Source organism: Oncorhynchus tshawytscha, unplaced genomic scaffold (assembly GCF_018296145.1).
Source record: "Oncorhynchus tshawytscha isolate Ot180627B unplaced genomic scaffold, Otsh_v2.0 Un_contig_4803_pilon_pilon, whole genome shotgun sequence".
Taxonomy (NCBI): domain Eukaryota; kingdom Metazoa; phylum Chordata; class Actinopteri; order Salmoniformes; family Salmonidae; genus Oncorhynchus; species Oncorhynchus tshawytscha.
This window is the reverse complement of record NW_024609813.1, coordinates 628,480-651,500: the sequence shown is the minus strand read 5'-3', so window position 1 is coordinate 651,500 and position 23,021 is coordinate 628,480. Positions and strand designations below refer to the sequence as shown.

Genomic DNA, 23,021 nt, shown 5'->3' with positions numbered 1-23,021 from the left:
GAGAATTGGCTTGCTAATAATAGCGGTAGAAACATTCACAGAGGCAGAAGTGTATGGCAACAAACAAGTATCAGGAAACAATAAAAAAAGGCATGCATATGAATTCAGCTAAACAAATGGTAGGCCACTAGGGACCACTATTCTTGGTATTAAGTCCCCTGGTTTCTGTGGCAACTCAAGGTGATTCATTTATATGGTTTCTATATTGTCTTTGATCTGTTTGGTAAAAGAGTGGTATTCAGTGATATTCTCAATATTCACTTAAACCGTCAGTGTCATTAGATACTGAAACACACAAACACACATACACCCAACTATAGCACATCTGGGGAATAATTCAAAATCCTGACAAACTGTCCTGTAGCTCAAAAATGAACACTAAACTAGTTTATGTTGATCCCTACATGTTGCATCAGTCCAGTCTCACCCGTCTGTTGACATGAACTGTACACAGAGAGAGTCAGCCTACGTATGGAGTGATTGTGCATGCAGACATTTCTCTGATGTTTCAAACACAGCCAATGCTTTCTTGGTCACTACAAGCATCTGGCAAAAACTGTCATCATCTTTGTTTTTATCACTATCTTCCTGAGACCCTATATTACTTTCTCTTCCTTTCTTCTTCTTCTCAGTACATCGCCCGGCTACACCTAAAGACTGAGCATTTTGGTGAGCTTTTAGATCAAGTTTATAACACTGATTGCTTATCTTTACATTTATCCTCGTTGATAATGTTGTCACGTAATAATGTCTCTGCCACTTCGTTATCTCGGGTGTGTGTTCCTTTTGTGTGGCCTTATAGTAAGTGTGTGGGTGAGGTTGGTTGACTTTGGTTGCCAGCTGAAGCCTGGTAAAACCACCCTGAGCCAAAACCACCCTGTCACCATTGAGTGGAGCATTCAGTCTGGTCTAACCAGGCTAAGCCAACTGACAGACTGACATATTGCCTATCATAAGGCTAGAGAGATTAAAAATAATTAAGTGCAATTACAATAAAACAGAATAAAAGTTTACAAGATTACTATTAGAACACACAGGGCAATGTTTCACTGACATAACTAGATTGGTATGTGATATAGCCTGGTAATAATCATAAATATCACTTTATAAACAATTACTGTAAAAGGTTTATAGTAACAGTGAGGTACGTTTTGTTTAACAGTATGGCCTGGTTCTATGATGGTTACATGCATAGCAGTGTGTTGTTGCCTTGAGGGACAGCAGCACAGCTAGGCCCACACCCTGTGACCCTGCTGAGAGTGTGACCTCATCACCATAACAGACTACGGCAATGTGGAGAGGAAGCTATGGGCTTGTTGTGTGTATTTTTATTTTAACGTCTTGCTTTGCACCATTTTGGAGAAAAATGCACACTACCATAAAAAAAATATTAAATATTGTGTGTCCACAACAGAATTATATAATGACATTTAGCCAAATGATATTTACCCAAATTCTTGTTCAATATCTTTCTTCTACAATATCCACACAACCACCACCAACGTACATTTTCTGTTGATCTACCCTTCATGACACTTAAAGGCAAACACTGAGAAATGTCACCTGGAGAGTCATTTTGACACTCACTGACTGACATTGAGGGCTATTTCCATAAAATGTTGCAGTTGAGGGAATACTGGGAAAATGAGCCATGGAAATGTGCAGACAGTTTGGTGAATAACCCCCGGCACTGTGGCATGCAGGCTCTCTCCTGAAGAAGGCTTTGCAATACATTGTTCTTAATAATGGTCATCTATCTCATTCTAAAATGGTTCATTTTATCAACATGTATCTTTCAAAAAGATAATGACATTCACAAGTCTTTGCATTTCATAATAATCCTGCCCCTTATCCCCCCACTTGCTTTCTCTCTCTCTCTCGCTCTCTCTCTGTCTCCAACAGCATCCTGTGGTTGCCAAATGCTATTTTAAAAAATCCTTCAATATGTTTCTTTTACTTGAATCATATGTAACTGCTGGATATTTAGCATGATAATACACTTTAAAGTGTAAGTATACCATTTTAAAAGTGAAAGTATCATATTTTATTAAAGTGAAAGTATCATATTTTTTTAGACAATGTCATGACAACATAATAGCTGTTTTCCTCTATTCTACACCAGAGCTGAAACTTTTCTGAAATAAGTTGTCTAATTGAAGCAGTTGGCTCAACAAACACCAACGTGACTTCCTACACGATTCAAGATAGACTTTTTGACGAAGAGCAAACCACACTGGCAACACAGACAACAGCCAAGTTCAATGTTCAAGAGGAAGGAAAAAGACACGCCCAAAAGTACCCCTCTGCCAATCAACAGCCAGTTATCTAGATATCAGACCAATGAACGATTACGGGGCTGGGTCACACGCGTTGTTGCTAGGGTATAGCTTCTACCTTGTTACTATCACTGTCAAGCCAATCACAAGGCAATTCGCAATGTATCAACATGCTCCTGGTAAACCCGTCACTGAGCTTCCCTATTGGCCAAGGCACGTATTCAGGACCCGCCTATGTGGATGTTATTATTTTCTAATTGGCCAGAACAGCCGTCCTTTACTTCGCAGGTTTTTAGTTAGGTGCAGTTGATATGAATCTGGCTGGGAGTCCCAAAGACTCAGAACTGAACATAGACGTTCATATCGACCTAACACAGTTTTAGTTTTTATTTCATTTTTGTCTCATATTATTTTTTTTTTACATTAGCTGTACATTTGTGTATATAGATATTATTTTATATTTTTATACAAGTCAACAAGATGGAACTTAATTCTCTTTTAATTCTCCTGGAGGCTGCAGAATACTTGGAAAGAAGAGACAGAGGTATTTCCCTGACAGAATGTCAGATGGCTTTGACTGGGTTAATGACCGTATTTAATGTTAGGAAAATTAAAACGGTCTCTATTCTATCTTATGTGAAGTTGTGGACGTGCACTGCTATAGCGCAGCTATGATGTCACTTTATGAGCAATGAACATACTGTGCTGGTGCGGTGATGTTATTGCAGACCGACCGACCTAGATATAACTTGCATATTAACAAACTAGTCAACACGTTAGGAAAAGTCTTGAGATAGAACCTATGTGCATTTGTAGTTTTGCATTAGTATGATCAGTCAATGCTTATAACCTGTTTTATCTGATGGCTATAGCCTTGTTTAAAATTGGTTAGGGACAAGTTCAAGATACAGTTTCTTATCAAAATACATTATGTATATAATGTTTATTATAAATGGTTAACTCAATATTAGATTGTCCTGAATCTTGTGCTTTGCTCCAGCATTGTCAACGAGTTTATCTACGTAACCATAACCACTTTTATCAAATAACATGTTTTGCTTAGGCTACGTCATATATGGCATTGACAGTTCTATTATGTGATCGTCAGTTTATATCCCTTGTTACGTTTAATTTATTAGCCTACATGTGTAGAAATTAACCCTGTTGTTTTTGTTTACTTTGTCAATAGAAGCAGAACATGGTTACGCGTCTGTTTTACCGTACAATAGCGACTTTTCCCGAAAGAAAACGAAAGCTTCACCAATTTCAAGAAAAACTCAGAACAATAGGTAAATATACACCTTTTTCTGTCGATATAGCAATAGTTCATTCGATCTGTTTGTGTTTATTCGTCATTCATACAAACGCCATTTTTCTTTTCACTGTTTAGATGTCGTATAAACACTGCCACGCGTACAGCATCACTATTGGTGCTCACTCTCTTTTTCAACACCCATGCTTCATTCTGACATTCACCCCCTTTTCCCCAATGCATTCACGCATTGATTTGAACATGCACACTTCTGCTGCATTTGCAACGTTTTGGAACTTGTGTTATGTCACTCCCTCCCATGACCCATATGACACCGAGCGCGCGTCGTCATCTCGGTAACAGTACACGGCGTTCTGACATAGATAACAGAAAAATACGGTTAAATGTATCGATTCTCCTGTCGTGCTGAGGCTGCTTTGTACGGCTGTGCTTCAGGAACATTTATCAACGTGGCAATTGCAAAAAAAGATTACACCACTTTTAAGAAATGTTTGTTGTTGTTACTGCGCTAAATTTACTGGCCATTCTAGGTTTTTATTGGTTGGTTTGCATATCATATGATAGGTCCTGCGCAGTGCCCTCAAAACTTTTTTTAGAAGCAGTCTCACGATTTGATAATACATTTTTTCTTCGTAAATTCAGCAAGTTATTTTAATTTCATCCATCAACATATGAGACGTCATATGACCCGCCCTCACCAAAGAGGCTCATTTTATAAACCCTATGTTGTGGGAGATATATAGGATCTGTCAGTGGCCTATATTGTCAAGTCTTGTGGTGCAGTCACAGTGTGTTTTCTTGGAGCAAAACAGTGGGGATGTGGCACACTCAGGTGGGTGTGGTGGCCAACTCAACTTAGCTCACACAGATGTCCACATAACACAGTGCCCCACAGACACAGCCTTAGCAGACCCTGCCCCTGCCTGGGCGGAGGGCTCAGTTTACAGCTGGTCTGGCTGCAGCCTGAGTTTCTCTCCCCTTTCTGGTACCAGTTTATTGCTCTGCACACTACAGCTATTCTTTCTGGTACCCGTTTATTGCTCTGCACACTACAGCTATTCTTTCTGGTACCCGTTTATTGCTCTGCACACTACAGCTATTCTTTCTGGTACCCGTTTATTGCTCTGCACACTACAGCTATTCTTTCTGGTACCCGTTTATTGCTCTGCACACTACAGCTATTCTTTCTGGTACCAGTTTATTGCTCTGCACACTACAGCTATTCTTTCTGGTACCCGTTTATTGCTCTGCACACTACAGCTATTCTTTCTGGTACCAGTTTATTGCTCTGCAGACTACAGCTATTCTTTCTGGTACCAGTTTATTGCTCTGCAGACTACAACTATTCTTTCTGGTACCAGTTTATTGCTCTGCACACTACAGCTATTCTTTCTGGTACCAGTTTATTGCTCTGCAGACTACAGCAAGTCGTCAGTACAACCCCATTTCTGCATTCAAATCAGTGGAAGTTAGTTGACACATGGAAACATGGTTTTCCATCATTTTATTTAGCAGCCCTCTGTACATTTTTAGATTGAATGTATTAATATTGCAGTGTAATGTTATGCCTTTTGCCCGACACGTGACAGAGGCAAATCGGTGTCACAGAAAGGAGAATGTTCGGGTGGGTTTCCCTGTTTACTTTGAAGACCGAGGTTAAATCTGGACACAAACACTAAATGCAACGGCCACACGGGCGTACATGCACACAATTATAAGATTACATCCTTGAACATGTGCGTCCTCAAAAACAACCAACGGATGCATACAGCTCCTCATTTTGTTTTCACTGCATTGCTACCAAACGAGCACATCCCAGGCCTTCATATAATATGCACTTATAACCAAGCGACTGTTTTCATCCATCCCCAAAATGGCAGCTGATGTCGGCCTTATTTACACACCGGTCCTGTCCCGGCTCTAGTGATGATTTGTCAATCTTATACTGACAGTTTATATGACATTCAAAGTCATGTGTCTGTTGTTGCTGTAAGAGGCAAGTCTGGTGTTGGACTGTGCCTCCCTGCCGGGCCTCTTTGGGCCTCTTTCACCCGTGCCTCGCTTAAGGAAACCATGGAGTGTCGTCTCGTGCTTTGCCTGTCCCCAATTTGCACATGTTTCAAATTTGAATAGGACTACTTCCTTATACAGGAGATAAAGCATTTCCTCTCCCCTGGCGTCGGATGGTGAAAAGGGCTTGTCAGCAGCGTCTGTAGGCTGAGCCCCTCCCCCTTCCACTGAGCATGGCCAGTGAGAGGCCTAGGGGCAGCACACATAACACAGTGTTATGGGCAGATGGGTATCATCATTAGGCACCAAACGGAAGAAAACTGACTAAAACCAGGAGAGACTACCTGGACTTGTCCAGTCAAAAAGGCAAGTTGTTCATTGCAAAAATGTTTTTCAAGCGTTTTCGGTTGTGTGTCCTAGTGAACACCACCCCGGATACTATGCCGATGGGTGACGGCGCACACAGGATAGGCTAGCATCAGCTCAAGCGTCTCATGCAGTGAGCTGTGGGGCAGTGGGGCCTACGCAGATTCAGGTCATCTTCCTGCTCCCATCCCTGCACATCTGTGGGAACCACGGCTGAAGTCGACAGTACAAGGGCACTTAAGAGGGATTGGCTGAAAAGAGTGGCGGACTCGACGGCAGGGGTCTTTGTGTTCGTGTCTTGGCTTGTTATTTCCTTGGTATCCTAGATGGTAGTTTCAGGGTATTATTGGGACAAGAACCAAGGGGTTTGTTTATAAAGATGAACTCCAGTGCTCTCATTCATTTCCATTGGCGGGTCGTCCTAATAGCCTTCCAAGCTCCCTGGCCTGAAATAGTATGCTGCAGTGTCGACACTGTAATGGAAAAGGAAAACTGTCAATTATACGGTAATTTGGGGTATCATCAACAGGAAAATACTTGAAAACATTTTACTGCAGCATACTGTACGTTATGGTGCATTGTGGGAAAATATTGTGGGCGGGGAAGTAATTGCTGTATTTGGAATGGCACTGTAAAACCTTTTGACCACTCGTGGGTGGCAGGTAGCCTAGTGGTTTGAGCATTGGGCCAGTGGCAGAAAGGCCGTTTTAATATGAGCTGAAAAGGGGGAAAAGGGGGAAAATAAGTCGATGTGCCCTTGAGTAAGGCACTTAACCCCCATTTGCTCCACGTGCACCGTACTACTATGTCTGACTCTGTAAAACAACACATTTCACTGCACCTATCCGGTGCATCTGCCAGAAAATATATGGTATGATGTTGCTGTTTCTGGCCATTAACATATTTGAAGGCGTGTGTCATTACACAGTACTTGCTTTGATACCACATTTAAATGACTGTAGGTGCACTGGAATATGAAAGACAGAATTTGACTTAAGTTGCCACCGAGCTGCCCGTAAGCTACTGTCAAATTTACAGTGTAGGACTGTTGACATACACATTCTGCTGTCCAGTCTAGTGTGTGTATGTGTGTGTGTGTGTGTCTGTGTGTGTGTGTGCGTTTCTCCCTCTCACCATGGACCATTTTTGTCCTCCGTTGAGAGCTCTCTGACAGATTTCATACACACACACATCGAGGGAAGAGGATTTAGTTTTCCACACGATGACGAATGCAGAGCTTTGTACAAAAAATAAAATAATATATATATCTATCCGATAAACAGAAATGGAGGTGTGGGGGAAAGGGGAGCGAGACTTCTTCTTCTTAGTATTTAGCCTTCTTTCTGAATTTCCATTGCATTGTCCCAGAATGCACTGCGACAAGAGGTTGTTAACCTTCCAGCTTATGTAAAATAAATGCATGGCTGTATGCCTTATCTAATACCGGGAAATTTGTTTCACCATTTGTTACATAAGAGTGATACAGCTCTCCCATCTATTTTTGCATCCTTGCAGTGTTTGTTTGAGCGGCTGTTTTTACCTGACTGGCCCTCCTGCACTGGCCCTCCTGCACTGGCCCTCCTGCACTGGCACTCCTGGCCCTGCCTGGCGGTTTAGTCTAAGAGCACTTTGACGAGCTGAGTTGCAGTCAGACCACAAAGAGGGAATCTCTCTCTCTCGCTCTCTCCCCTCTCCCCTCTCCTCTCTCTCTTTCTCTTTCTCTCTCTCTCTCACACACACACATTTACCAAGCATCAGCCTCTTGAATCTCTCCAAGCCTGATTAGGCCTGCAGAGACGCTGTGTGTTATTTCCAACAAATACTAGATGAACATGCAGAAATAAACATGAAATTCTCACGGGCCTGTAGCTAGGTTAGCTTATAAGACAATATCCACACTAGCATGCTACTTAGAATGAAGCAATGCATGTGCCCTGCAATTTCAGTAGAGTATGTAAGTAACAGTGGAACGTATCCTACGTGTTCAAAGCTGCAGAGCCACCCATATAACAGCAGAGGAAGGACAACTGGGAAAGGACTTGGGCCGAACAACATCCTCTTTATACCGCATGTTATGTAGGTCACACACTTCTTCTACCCTTTACGTCTCCATTTCATCTGTCCATCCGCTTACCAAACCGTTTGCTAACATCAAGACGTTCTCTCTCTGTCTGTCTCCTGACCTTCACCATGGGTCATGTTCATTTATGTACCAAAACAGAAGAAAACATACTGAAACCGGAAAACTCTCCCTCAGAAGCGCTCGTCTTCATATCCCATTGAAAAATGTTTTCAAGCGTTTTCCCAAATGAACACAACCCAAGTGAGCATTCCCATCCTGCACCCTGGTCATGAGACGGTGTGTGTTACTACAGAGTAACTACAGAGTGTTACTACAGAGTGTTACTACAGAGTAACTACAGAGTAACTACAGAGTAACTACAGAGTGTTACTACAGAGTGTTACTACAGAGTAACTACAGAGTGTTACTACAGAGTAACTACAGAGTGTTACTACAGAGTAACTACAGAGTAACTACAGAGTGTTACTACAGAATGTAACTACAGAGTGTAACTACAGAGTAACTACAGAGTAACTACAGAGTGTTACTACAGAGTAACTACAGAGTAACTACAGAGTAACTACAGAGTGTTACTACAGAGTGTAACTACAGAGTGTAACTACAGAGTGTAACTACAGAGTGTAACTACAGAGTGTTACTACAGAGTGTTACTACAGAGTAACTACAGAGTAACTACAGAGTAACTTCAGAGTGTTACTACAGAGTAACTACAGAGTAACTACAGAGTAACTACAGAGTGTAACTATCAGTTCCTAAGGCACTCATCCATGTCTCTGTTTATTTGCCCTTTCAGATCGTCACACAACGAGCTGGAGAAACACAGGTAAGATGACAGACAACACTGTGCTATATAGCCTGGTCCCAGATCAGTTCATAGCCAATTCCTATAGGTCTATGAGACTCAGCGCTAGCCTGATCCCAGATCAATCAATCACATTTATTTATAAAGCCATTTTTACATCCACAGATGTCACAAAGTGCTTATACAGAAACCCAGCCAAAATCCTGAAAACAGCAAGCAATGGAGATGTAGAAGCATGGTGGCTAGGAAAAACTCCCTAGAAAGTAAGGAACCTAGGAAGAAACCTAGAGAGGAACCAGGCTCTGAGGGGTGGCCAGTTCTCTTCAGTTAATAGCCAATTCCTATAGGTCTATTAGACTTGGTGCTATCCTGATCCCAGATCAGTTTATAGCCAAGTCCTATAGGTCATTTAGACTCTGCTATACAACACAAACAGATCTGAGAGCAGGCTTCAACCTTCCCCACCCTCCTTCCTCCCCCTCTGTCTCTCTTGTTCATTTCCCTGGATAAACTGTATGTCTCTCGCCCAGACAGTCCCATGGTTTGCTTGGAAGTACTCCCTGTTCCCTAATAAACAAGAGGTGATTGGGTGAGGACTGTTGGTAAATGTCAGATGTATTCTTGTGGAGCTGAAGTTTAAAAAGCACATAGTAGACTGAAAATATCAAAATGTCCGGCCACTTGTTCGCGCAGTCCCCTCCCTTCACCTCTCTCGCTCCACCACCTCGGATAAAAGATAAAAGCGCATCAAAGATGAGGAGCCTTGGGCAGACGGATCATAATCGGATTTCCAAGGCAACCTCAACCTAGACTTTGTGTTAGATTTGTCTGTCCCTCCGTGTCTGTTCATAGGGAGAAACGTGTTACCATGTATGGCAGGGGAATCCTGCCATTCATGTGATAATCCAGTGGCGGGTGGTGAAAGGAGGGGAAGGAGGCCTCGCCTGTCATGTCTCTCAGCTAGGCCTGTTGAGTCGCCCACTCACGTCCCAGAATGCATTGCACCTTTCTATCTCTCTCTCTCTCTCTCTCTCACTCACTCTTTCTCTCTCTTTCACACACACACACACACACACACACACACACACACACACACACACACACACACACACACACACACACACACACACACACACACACACACACACACACACACACACACACTGGAGCCTGCATGGTACAACAAAGTGTCATATTGCAAAGTGAGGGATGTAGAGGGCTGTTAGGATAGGGCCAATAGAAAACAGACTGACTGACTGCTGACTGGGCTTAGGATAGGACCAATAGAAAACAGACTGACTGACTGCTGCCTGGGCTTAGGATAGGACCAATAGAAAACAGACTGACTGACTGCTGCCTGGGCTTAAGATAGGGCCAATAGAAAACAGACTGACTGACTGCTGACTGGGCTTAGGATAGGACCAATAGAAAACAGACTGACTGACTGCTGCCTGGGCTTAGGATAGGACCAATAGAAAACAGACTGACTGACTGCTGCCTGGGTTTAGGATAGGGCCAATAGAAAACAGACTGACTGACTGCTGACTGGGCTTAGGATAGGACCAATAGAAAACAGACTGACTGACTGCTGCCTGGGCTTAGGATAGGACCAATAGAAAACAGACTGACTGACTGCTGCCTGGGCTTAGGATAGGGCCAATAGAAAACAGACTGACTGTGCCCTGTTAGAGTGTGCGTGCGAGAGGTGGAGTGTTTGTGTGTGTGTGTGAGCTGTCACTCGTGCTGACTGCTGAGAGCCAGCTCGGGGTTTGCCGGTCACATGACTAATGTGAGCGAGTAATAATTGACCTCTGCCGACAGCTCAGTGAAAAACGTGTAAAGACATATTCCTCTCTCTGAGAGAGAGAGAGAGAGAGAAAGAGAGAGAGAGAGAGAGAGCTGAACCTGAGTATAGGTCTCTTGTTGTTGAGATATTAGTGGAGAAAAAGAGGGAGCTGAACCTGAGTATAGGTCTCTTGTTGTTGAGATATTAGTGGAGAAAAAGAGGGAGCTGAACCTGAGTATAGGTCTCTTGTTGTTGAGATATTAGTGGAGAAAAAGAGGGAGCTGAACCTGAGTATAGGTCTCTTGTTGTTGAGATATTAGTGGAGAAAAAGAGGGAGCTGAACCTGAGTATAGGTCTCTTGTTGTTGAGATATTAGTGGAGAAAAAGAGGGAGCTGAACCTGAGTATAGGTCTCTTGTTGTTGAGATATTAGTGGAGAAAAAGAGGGAGCTGAACCTGAGTATAGGTCTCTTGTTGTTGAGATATTACTGCATGGTTGTATCCAGTGGGGTTGGGTTACTAAAATAGTTGCAGTCAGTTTCACATGCTGAAATGATAGTTGCAGTCAGTTTCACATGCTGAAATGATAGTTGCAGTCAGTTTCACATGCTGAAATGATAGTTGCAGTCAGTTTCACATGCTGAAATGTGTGAGTGCTGGTAAGCTCTTCCATAATCACTGTACTCATTTCCCTTACGATCAAATGTGGCCACGAGTTTCTGAAAAGTTGTCTTTTTTTTGTTTTGCTGAAGTGACGAGCTTCCAGGTTTATGAATGCACTGATGCAATAGATTAGAACAGGAGGTTGAGTGGTTAAAGAATGGTCAATTAGGTACTTCCACTTGAAATGCACACTGTAGGTGTCTTTTCTTTCAGTGAGGGTTTTTAAAACCTGTGTAGCAGACTGCCAACATGGTTTAGTTGTAGAAACGGTAAGGAAAGGAAGCAGTGCAGGGTTCACAATGACAGGTGTCTGTAGATAGAAGGTCCTCCTGGGTGAAGGGGTTCACAATGACAGGTGTCTGTAGATAGAAGGTCCTCCTGGGTGAAGGGGTTCACAATGACAGGTGTCTGTAGATAGAAGGTCCTCCTGGGTGAAGGGGTTCACAATGACAGGTGTCTGTAGATAGAAGGTCCTCCTGGGTGAAGGGGTTCACAATGACAGGTGTCTGTAGATAGAAGGTCCTCCTGGGTGAAGGGGTTCACAATGACAGGTGTCTGTAGATAGAAGGTCCTCCTGGGTGAAGGGGTTCACAATGACAGGTGTCTGTAGATAGAAGGTCCTCCTGGGTGAAGGGGTTCACAATGACAGGTGTCTGTAGATAGAAGAGACAGTTGCCATAGAGAAGAAGAAGTGAACTCGGGGTCATGAAGGGGCGCCGCTGTTTTCTTTTGTAGCGGGCCGCTGTTGACTAACTACCGTCCTGCAACGCTGTGGCAGCGCTGTGGCAACGCTGTGGCAGCGCTGTGGCAGCGCTGTGGCAGCGCTGTAGCAGCGCTGTGGCAGCGCTGTGGCAGCGCTGTGGCACCGTGTCCCACAGGGGGAAGGCCTCGGGGACAGCATCGAGACAACATTGAAATGTCGTCTGTCGCCGTCCCAAAGCCTCAACTCTGGCTCACTCAACCTCATTTCCTTTCAAAAACAATCTCCTTTTTTCCCCCTTCATTTTTGATTCCCCTGTTTTCCTGTTCCCATGTCAGGGAGAAAAGAGGCCTGTGTGTTTCTGTAATGACAGGCTTTCAGGGAGAGGGGAGATGTTGTGTGTGTGAGGGTTTGCGATGCGTCGAGAACCGTGGATCCCCAAACCCTGTCCAGACTTGTGTCCTCAAATTACATTATGGGAACGCATAGGTGTTAAAATGTGGAGGTGGTTCAGTTTCCTACTCCCTGCTGCAATAGCCCATTATTGTAGTGAAACTGTGGGCCGGTTGGCTCAATTGTCGTGTCTCTATTTCCTGTATCTTTGTTGATGTTACGGTGATACCCTATTTGAGGGTTTTGCAAAAAACTACAATACAATTATTTTTCATTCCAGTCCATAGCCAAAGGAATTTAGCGAATGCTTGATTAATCCTGAACCTTTTCAATTATTCTCTGTTGTTGGTGGATCTCTCTGGGAGGCTGATCCCTGTCGACCCACGATGGAAGGAGCCCTGTAGTGCTCAGCCTCTCAGCTGTCGTCCTGGTCCAACCCGTTTAATAACAGTATGACTGGGACTTAATCTGAGACAATCCCTGTATCGGTATCCACATAGCTCCGTGCGCACTCCCTCACTCCCTTAGGGCGAGGCTGTAATGGCACCCTATTGCCTATGGGCCAAAATGAGTGCACTATATAGGGAATAGGGAGTCTCGGGTGTGGCCAAAAGTAGTGCACTATGATAAAGGGAATAAGTTACCATTTTGGACAGAGCCTATTTTAGACACTTTATGTTTTGGTCTGTCCTGTACTCCTAGCTGGTACAAGCTGTTCTTCATTGCCCTACTCCTTCTGTGTGTGAGTGTGGGTGTGAGTGTGTGTGTGTGTGCCCTGGCTCTGTGACAGGGAGGCCCATGCAGTCTGTGCTGTTACCAGGACACTGTTGGCTGGGTGACAGCAGAACAGTCTCACTCAAACACACAACAACCCATCCCTGCCCTGAAACCTGCCATATCGGGCTCTGGTCAAAACAAGTACTCTATATAGGGGATAATGTGCCGTTTCAGACACTATCTATCTGTAAGGATAGATAGATAGATAGATAGATAGATAGATAGATAGATAGATAGATAGATAGATAGATAGATAGATAGATAGATAGATAGATAGATAGATAGATAGATAGATAGATAGATAGATAGATAGATAGATAGATAGATAGATAGATAGATAGATAGATAGATAGATAGATAGATAGATAGATAGATAGATAGATAGATAGATAGATAGATAGATATAGATAGAGACTCTGCACGCAGAATTCTGCAAAAATATCCTCCGTGTACAACGTAGAACACCAAATAATGCATGCAGAGCAGAATTAGGCCGATACCCACTAATTATCAAAATCCAGAAAAGAGCTGTTAAATTCTACAACCACCTAAAAGGAAGCGATTCACAAACCTTCCATAACAAAGCCATCACCTACAGAGAGATGAACCTGGAGAAGAGTCCCTAAGCAAGCTGGTCCTGGGGCTCTGTTCACAAACACAAACACACACTACAGAGCCCCAGGACAGCAGCACAATTAGACCCAACCAAATCATGAGAAAACAAAAAGATAACTACTTAACACATTGGAAAGAATTAACAAAAAAACAGAGCAAACTAGAATGCTATTTGGCCCTACACAGAGAGTACACAGCGGCAGAATACCTGACCACTGTGACTGACCCAAAATTAAGGAAAGCCTTGACTATGTACAGACTCAGTGAGCATAGCCTTGCTATTGAGAAAGGCCGTCGTAGGCAGACATGGCTCTCAAGAGAAGACAGGCTATGTGCTCACTGCCCACAAAATGAGGTGGAAACTGAGCTGCACTTCCTAACCTCCTGCCCAATGTATGACCATATTAGAGAGACATATTTCCCTCAGATTACACAGATCCACAAAGAATTTGAAAACAAATCCAATTTTGAAAAACTCCCATATCTACTGGGTGAAATTCCACAGTGTGCCATCACAGCAGCAAGATTTGTGACCTGTTGCCACGAGAAAAGGGCAACCAGTGAAGAACAAACACCATTGTAAATACAACCCATATTTATGCTTATTTATTTTATCTTGTGTCCTTTAGCCATTTGTACATTGTTAGAACACTGTATATATATATAATATGACATTTGTAATGTCTTTACTGTTTTGAAATTTCTGTATGTGTAATGTTTAATGCTAATTTTTGTTGTTTTTCACTTTATATATTCACTTTGTATGTTGTCTACCTCACTTGCTTTGGCAATGTTAACACATGTTTCCCATGCCAATAAAGCCCTTGAATTGAATTGAATTGAATTGATAGATAGATAGATAGATAGATAGATAGATAGATAGATAGATAGATAGATACAGTAGATAGATACAGTAGATAGATATGGGGAGATGGGTAGGTAGGTAAAAGTCTCCAGGCTGACACTGCTGTTTCCGTAATCTTCTCACAGGCCACTGCTCTGCTGGTAACCAGCATGACACTAGTGTGCTACTCTCCTAACCGCAGCGCTGCCGCGTGGTTGGTTGCTCGGTCGGCCTCTGTTGCCATCGGCTTCCTTCCCATTTCTGACATCGCTCCCTGGCGACGTTCTCGCTCTCTCTCTCTCTCTCTCTCTCTCTCTCTCTCTCTCTCTCTCTCTCTCTCTCTCTGTGTCTCTTTACCACCCCCCTCTCTCTCTCTCTTTACCACCCCCCTCTCTCTCTCTCTCGCTCTCTTTCTCTCTCTCTCTCTCTCTCTCTCTCTCTCTCTCTCTCTCTCTCTCTCTCTACCCCCCCCCTCTCTCTCTTTACTACCCCCCTCTCTCTCTCTCTCTTTCTCTCTCTCTCTCTCTCTGTCTCTCTCTGTCTCTCTCTCTCTCTGTGTCTCTTTACCACCCCCTCTCTCTCTCTTTACCACCCCCTCTCTCTCTCTCTCTCTCTCTCTCTCTCTCTTTTTGCCCTGTTCAGACTGACTACCAGTAGTTTCCTTTTCTAGGCAAGGTCCAGGAAACCAGTTTTTCCTTCATCCCCACATCATAGGCGTACACACACACACACACACACACACACACACACACACACACACACACACACACACACACACACACACACACACCTGCTAACTGGAAAAGCCCATCTGACATGGCTGCTCTCTGCTCGTGATCAGATTCATATCCCGTCACGTTGGGAGGAGTCCTGTGGTATGTTTGCCCTTCAGGTCTATTTCTGGTCCTAGAGTATGTAGACAGAGACAGTCTACCTACCGGTGCCAGTCAGCTGTTGTTTTGTGTCCCTCCCTCTCTGTTTCATTCAACTGTTTCACGTAAAGTGAGTCATTGACGGAAAATGATGACTAGGCATTGGTTAGAAGTTAAATACAAACCAATCTGGCCTGTTACTCAGTTCAGAGAAACATCTGGCTGATGGTTTGGTGATGAAGCACTTTAAAAGTGTCCTTGTCATGAAAAGTGCCATAGAAATAGATAAGTGAATGAATGATTATTATTATTGATAACATGTGGTCTGATTCTGATTGTGGCCCTCTTTGAAGTGTTCTCGTTGGCCAGGGGGAAATACCAGACGGCCGACGGTAATGTACAGATGGAGAAAAATAATGTTGCTTTTGAGTTAAGTCAATGTTTTCTGCTGAGTTGTGATTCAGCTGGTCAGTTCACCAGTAACAAGGTTTTTGGAAAATCACAACTAACTATACTGAGGAATGTTCTGACTGGAGGGATAATAAATAGACCAGTCATTACCATAGGATGGTGTGTGGTGTGTGTGTGTGGTGTGTGTGTGTGTGTGTGTGTGTGTGTGTGTGTGTGTGTGTGTGTGTGTGTGTGTGTGTGTGTGTGTGTGTGTGTGTGTGTGTGTGTGTGTGTGTGTGTGTGTGTGTGTGTGTGTGTGCACACGTTAATAGGCCTTACTACTCTCTGTCTGATCTCCTCTCAGATTCCATTCATCATCACAGTGTCCTCCTTACTTGTCTTATTCAGAACTTCCCCTCTATAGCCTGGCCCCATATCTGTTTGTGCTGTATTGCCAACTCCTGCAATATAATATGTTGGGCTTGATAACGACCATAGGAGTTGGCTATACAAACAGACCTGGGACCTGTTCTCCCATTGTAGCTAGAGGCCAGACTTGGCTGGAGCTGGAGCCAGTGTAGAAAGAAACACCACTCTGTAGTGTGTGATATGTCAGACTGGATGTTAGGGGGAGGGGAGGAGGGGATGGAGGAGGGGGGGCAGGCCCGTTACTTCACCTCTTCTGCTCCCCTCTCTCCTTCTCTCTCCTTCTCTCTCTCATGCTTTCTCTCCTTCTCTCTCCTTCTCTCTCTCTCCTTCTCTCTCTCTCCTCTCTCTCCTCTCTCTCCTTCTCTCTCTCCTTCTTTCTCTCTCCTCTCTCTCCTTCTCTCTCTCTCCTCTCTCTCCTTCTCTCTCTCCCCTCTCTCCTTCTCTCTCCTTCTCTCTCATGCTTTCTCTCCTTCTCTCTCTCCTTCTCTCTCTCTCCTTCTCTCTCTCCTCTCTCTCTCTCTCTCTCTCTTCTCTCTCTCCTTCTTTCTCTCTCCTCTCTCTCTCTCTCTCTCTCTCTCCTTCTCTCTCTCTCTCTCTCTCTCTTCTCTCTCTCTCCCTCTCTCCTTCTCTCTCCTTCTCTCTCTCATGCTTTCTCTCCTTCTCTCTCCTTCTCTCTCTCCTCTCTCTCCTTCTTTCTCTCCTTCTCTCTCTCCTTCTCTCTCTCCTTCTCTCTCTCCTCTCTCTCCAAAGAGACCACATCTGTTTCTTCTGTTTTCTTTCTTTTTTTTTTCTCTATCGCTCTCGCCTCTCTCTCCCTCTCTCTCTCTCTCTCTCTCTCTCTCTCTCTCTCTCTCTCTCTCTCTCTCTCTCTCGCTCTCTCTCACTGAGTCAGCAGAAGGCTGAGTGAAAGAGGAGGATGAAAGCAGATGGGGAGGAGGGGTACCTACAGAGCCCCTGCTCACAGTGGACCCTCCTCACTCTCTCTCTCTCTGCCAAAATGCCTCTCTCCTCCCTTCTTCCCTCCTACCTTTTATTTGGGTTAGGGGGGCTGACTCTTTTGTGACAGGAAACTGTATGAGAGAGAGTCCCTGGCTGGCTTGCCCTGTCTGAAATGGATCTCGCATCTGAGTGAGAGGAAGTCATCTGATACAAAGACAACAGGGTTGTGGTCATTAGGCAGCGAACAGACAAAAACATACTGAAACAGGGAAGGACTACCAGGACTTGTCCAATAAGAAACTTTGCAAACGTTTTCCGTTGCATGCCCAAATGAACAAGACCCAGGCTATAGAAGGCCTGTGATGTTGGACATGATGAGGTTTTAAAGGCCCAGTGCAGTCAAAATTCAGTTTTTCCTGTGGTGTTTTATATCATCTTGTACAACAGCTGATGAAACTAACACTGTAAATGTATTAAGACATTTTATTTCTTGATAGTTTCTGGGTGAAAATACAATCTACACAGGATTTTCTAATCAGCAGGTTTGCATGGGCAAACCTCTCCACCAATAACAGCTCGTTGTCAGTTTTCCCCTCCCCACTCGGACCATTCCCAGACAGTCCAAGCTAAATTCTTGCTTGAGAATTATTTTTGTTGCTAAAAAGCCCATTTTGCCCATTTGAATTGAAATGTATTGCAGAAAGGTACTTCATTGTTTCCCAGAAAGATTTGATATTGATATAAAAACGTCTGTGTTGGGTCTTTAACTATAACTATGATATACTGTAAGGTCATGTACTCATATACCTAAGGTCATAGTCTCACAGTGGACCCTCCTCACTCTCTCTCTCTCTCTCTCTCTCTCTCTCTCTCTCTCTCTCTCTCTCTCTCTCTCTCTCTCTCTCTCTCTCTCTCTCTCTCTCTCTCTCTCTCAGAAACAGCACATTGAACTGATGACGGGACATAATTGTTATCTTCAGTGCTTCTGTTATTGCCAGCTATTTCTCTCTTTCTCTTTCTCTCTCTCTCATAACTTATGAATCCTGAGTAGGTAGATAGGCATGTTCTGTGTTGAGGACATGTGACCTTTATGGTTCTGACCTTTATGGTTCTTGGTCACGCCGTGCTGCCAAGTCGTTCTGTAACATTCCACATAATTAAATAGTGATCAGTGACTCATTGGGGATAATGGGGGCGGAAGACGCCACGTGTCAGTCTCTCAGTCTGCTGGACTGTACTGTCATAATGTGTGTGTGCGTGTGCGTGCGTGTGTGTGTGTGTGTAATACAATTCAACACATTACAATACAATTCAACACAATACAACCAATACAATTCAATATAATACAATACAATTCAACACATTACAATACAATTCAACACAATACAACCAATACAATTCAATATAATACAATACAATTCCATACAATGCAATACAATACAACCAATACAATTCAATATAATACAATACAATTCAACACATTACAATACAATTCAACACAATACAACCAATACAATTCAATATAATACAATACAATTCAACACATTACAATACAATTCAACACAATACAACCAATACAATTCAATATAATACATTACAATTCCATACAATGCAATACAATACAACACATTACAATTCAATACAATTCAATACAATACAACACATTACAATTCAATACAATACAATACAATACAACACATTACAATTCAATACAATTCAATACAATACAACACATTACAATTCAATACAATACAACACATTACAATTCAATACAATACAACACATTACAATTCAATACAATTCAATACAATACAACACATTACAATTCAATACAATTCAATACAATACAACACATTACAATTCAATACAATACAACACATTACAATTCAATACAATACAACACATTACAATTCAATACAATTCAATACATTACAATTCAATACAATTCAATATAATACAATACAATTCAACACATTACAATACAATTCAACACAATACAACCAATACAATACAATACAATACAATACAATACCGTACGTGTGCATGTGTGTGTTCACATGTGTGTTCATGTCCGGGTGTGTCAGCATGCTTGTTGTGTATGTGGTACATGTCTGCTTTAGTGTGTGTTTGCTCATGTCCATGTGTGGTGTGTGTCCGTCTCACAGTATGTGCGTAGGCTCACGTAGTCTATGTTATGCACACTTCACCCCTCCTATACCCACATCTCAATGAGAAGGTAGTCACACCTCCATCTCAGGTGTTGAAGCCTCCAGGTCGTCGGTCCGGGCTCAGTTCCCTCTGTCACTAAATCATTTTCAACTGACGCAAAGTAGCTGATGCCCCTCGTAAAAAAATAGATTTGAACAAGTCATGAACACACACTGTGCCTGGAGTGGACTATGGAGCTGTGTGGCCATGAGATAGAGAGAGGGAGAGGGAGATGGGGAGAGAGAGAGATGGAGAGGGGGAGAGAGAGAGAGAGAGAGAGAGAGAGAGAGAGAGAAAGAGAGAGAAAGACAGAGAGAGAGAGAGAGAGAGAAAGAGAGAGAAAGACAGAGAGAGAGAGAGAGAAGAATAGCATGTTGTTTCTATAAAGGCTGTTCTTTGAGTTGTGAAATACGACAGGACAACCAGGGGCGCAACTTTCACTCACCATTTTCTGATTTTATCATTGGAATGTGATACAAAGCGAGGCAACGGTGTGCTTTAGGACCATATGGACGCCTTCGAGCAGTCGGGTAGGCTGTTTGGAGTGTTTATCCGACTAGATTTAAAAAAAAAGTTATGTCCCCCCACTTCTAAAACCAAAGCTGCGCCCCTGAGTACAGAAGCACAAAACAAGTGAGGAACAGAAAGCGAGCGAGGCTGGGCCGACTTGACTCGGCCATTCCTAGAAAGTCAGGCAGGCTCGGGTGTTGTTTGTGTTGTGGAGGGGATGGGGGGCTGTGGGGATTCCTCTGTGGCGCTGGAGGGTATGGTGGGAGGGCCCCCTGACTTCTACTGGAGGACGCTGGAGGTTAGGGTGGGAGGGCCTCCCGACTGCTACTGGAGGACGTGGCTGGTGTGTCGGGCACAGCAGAGTAGAGCAGATTGAAAATGAGGTCAGCTCTGCACGTAACACACACTCACACACACACATACGGTGGAATGTTGAGTTGTGTAACAGAGGCGGGTAGGGGGAAAGGGGAGGGTGACACACTCAGCTTGCAGGCAGTAGAAATAGTCCTAGTAGTACTAGGAGAATGTACTGCAGGCTCGCAAAGACCACGTCACCACTTCATGTAAGACTGGAGTTGTTTTGGTTTGGGAAAGTGGATGGCTAGCTACAGCTAGAGAGAGAAGAGACTGGAGTTGATTTGGTTTGGGAAAGTGGATGGCTAGCTACAGCTAGAGAGAGAAGAGACTGGAGTTGATTTGGTTTGGGAAAGTGGATGGCTAGCTACAGCTAGAGAGAGAAGAGACTGGAGTTGATTTGGTTTGGGAAAGTAGATGGCTAGCTACAGCTAGAGAGAGAAGAGACTGGAGTTGATTTGGTTTGGGAAAGTAGATGGCTAGCTACAGCTAGAGAGAGAAGAGACTGGAGTTGATTTGGTTTGGGAAAGTAGATGGCTAGCTACAGCTAGAGAGAGAAGTTTGTTTGAAGAGTTAATTTGATGCTTGCTGTTGTGCACACACAACACACACAACACATACAACACACACAACTGAATTTGAATTCCCTTTCAGATAGTCTCTCTGTTTCCATGTACACAAGGTTTGATTCTGGGTGTTGAGATTCAGAGATTCAGAGGAAAGAAAGTAAAACAGTCTGCATTCTCTCTCTACCCCCTCTTTTTCTCTCTCTACCCCCTCTCTTTCTACCCCCCTCTCTCTCTCTCTCTCTTTCTCTCCCTCTCTCTCTACCCCCATCTCTCTCTCTCTCTCTCTCTACCCCCTCTTTCTCTCTCTCTGTCTCTACCCCTCTCTCTCTACCCCCATCTCTCTCTCTCTCTCTCTCTCTACCCCTCTCTTTCTCTCTCTCTCTACCCCTCTCTTTCTCTCTCTCTCTCTCTACCCCTCTCTTTCTCTCTCTCTCTCTCTCTCTCTCCCCCTCTCTTTTTCTCCCTCTCTAGCTTTCTCTCTCTCTATCCCCTCTCTTTCTACCCTCTCTCTATATCTCTCTCTCTCTACCCTCATCTCTCTCTCTCTGTCTCTCTCTACCCCCTCTTTCTCTCTCTAGCTTTCTCTCTCTCTACCCCCTGTCTCTCTACCCCATCTCTCTCTCTCTCTCTCTCTCTCTCCCCATCTCTCTCTCTCCCTCCCTCTCTCTCTACCCCCTCTCTCTACCCCCCTCTACCTCTACCTCTATCTCTCTCTACCCCCTCTACCTCTCTCTCTACCCCCTCTACCTCTCTCTCTACCCCCTCTCTCTACCCCCTCTACCTCTCTCTCTACCCCCTCTACCTCTCTCTCTACCCCCTCTCTCTACCCCCCCCTCTACCCCCTCTCTCTACCCCCTCTACCTCTCTCTCTACCCCCTCTCTCTACCCCCTCTACCCCCCTCTCTACCCCCCTCTCTCTACCCCCTCTACCTCTCTCTCTACCCCCTCTACCTCTCTCTCTACCCCCTCTCTCTACCCCCTCTACCTCTCTCTCTACCCCCTCTACCCCCTCTCTCTACCCCCTCTCTCTACCCCCTCTACCTCTCTCTCTACCCCCTCTCTCTACCCCACTCTACCCCCTCTCTCCCCCCCCCCTCTACCTCTCTCTCTACCCCCTCTACCTCTCTCTCTACCCCCTCTCTCTACCCCCTCTACCCCCTCTCTCTACCCCCTCTCTCTACCCCCTCTACCTCTCTCTCTAGCTCTCTTTCTCTCTGCCTCTGCGTGACCTCGTAGGAGATTGTGTCCCCATTGTGCAACCCACACAATACTAGTCCGATTATATAATATACATGGAACCCCCACCACCTCTTTCTCAGAAACCCATTCTTATACTGACGCTGAGGAGAGGAGAGAATTGGTGGTTTTGTTATTGTGTGTTAATCATTGACATCGGTACAGTGTGTATGCAGACCTGTAGGCCCATTTCACCGTTTCCCTAGGTGGGACTAGTGTCCCCACTAGTGTCCCCACTAGTCTGTCTGTCCGACTCCAACCTTAGCTGTCATGCAACTCAGGACAGGAGGGACATTTCGAGCGTTTCCTTGCACTTCTTGTATAATTACATTACAGACTGTTGTCACAGCTTTCGAAAACGTGCATATTTAGTTTGGGCTATCCTGACTTTGAAATGATACAGAGATGCACACCACACCATTCTTTAACTTTTAGATGTGTGTTTTGTTAGATACTACTACACCGTTGGAGCTAGGAACACAAGCATTTCACTACAGACAAGCATTTCGCTAAGCTTACAATAACAACCGCTAACTATGTCAACATGCGACCAATAGCATTTGATTTGATTTGAACCACATCACTTCATCGAACACAACTGGTGATCGATCTCCAAACTGACATTTGACTTCTCACACTCCTTTACTCTCACTCGTTTCCTATTCTCTATTCTCACTCATTTCCTATTCTCTACTCTCACTCGTTTCCTATTCTCTATTCTCACTCGTTTCCTATTCTCTACTCTCACTCGTTTCCTATTCTCTATTCTCACTCGTTTCCTATTCTCTATTCTCACTCGTTTCCTATTCTCTATTCTCACTCGTTTCCTATTCTCTATTCTCACTCGTTTCCTATTCTCTATTCTCACTTGTTTCCTATTCTCTATTCTCACTTGTACCTGAGAGGTACCTGAGATGACCAACAAGT

At 43.9% G+C, this 23,021-nt stretch overlaps 1 protein-coding gene across 1 annotated transcript in view; it reads left to right on the top strand.

Moving 5' to 3' along the window:
* The first annotated feature begins 2,586 nt into the window (after nt 1-2,586).
* Nucleotides 2,587-23,021, top strand: part of mxd4 (MAX dimerization protein 4) — a 39,055-nt gene continuing 18,620 nt past the window's right edge. The window contains exons 1-3 of the mRNA XM_042318693.1: nt 2,587-2,820; nt 3,466-3,565; nt 8,802-8,831. Coding sequence (XP_042174627.1) covers nt 2,757-2,820; nt 3,466-3,565; nt 8,802-8,831 — 194 coding nt within the window. The 5' untranslated portion in view covers nt 2,587-2,756. The remainder of the gene's footprint in view (nt 2,821-3,465; nt 3,566-8,801; nt 8,832-23,021) is intronic.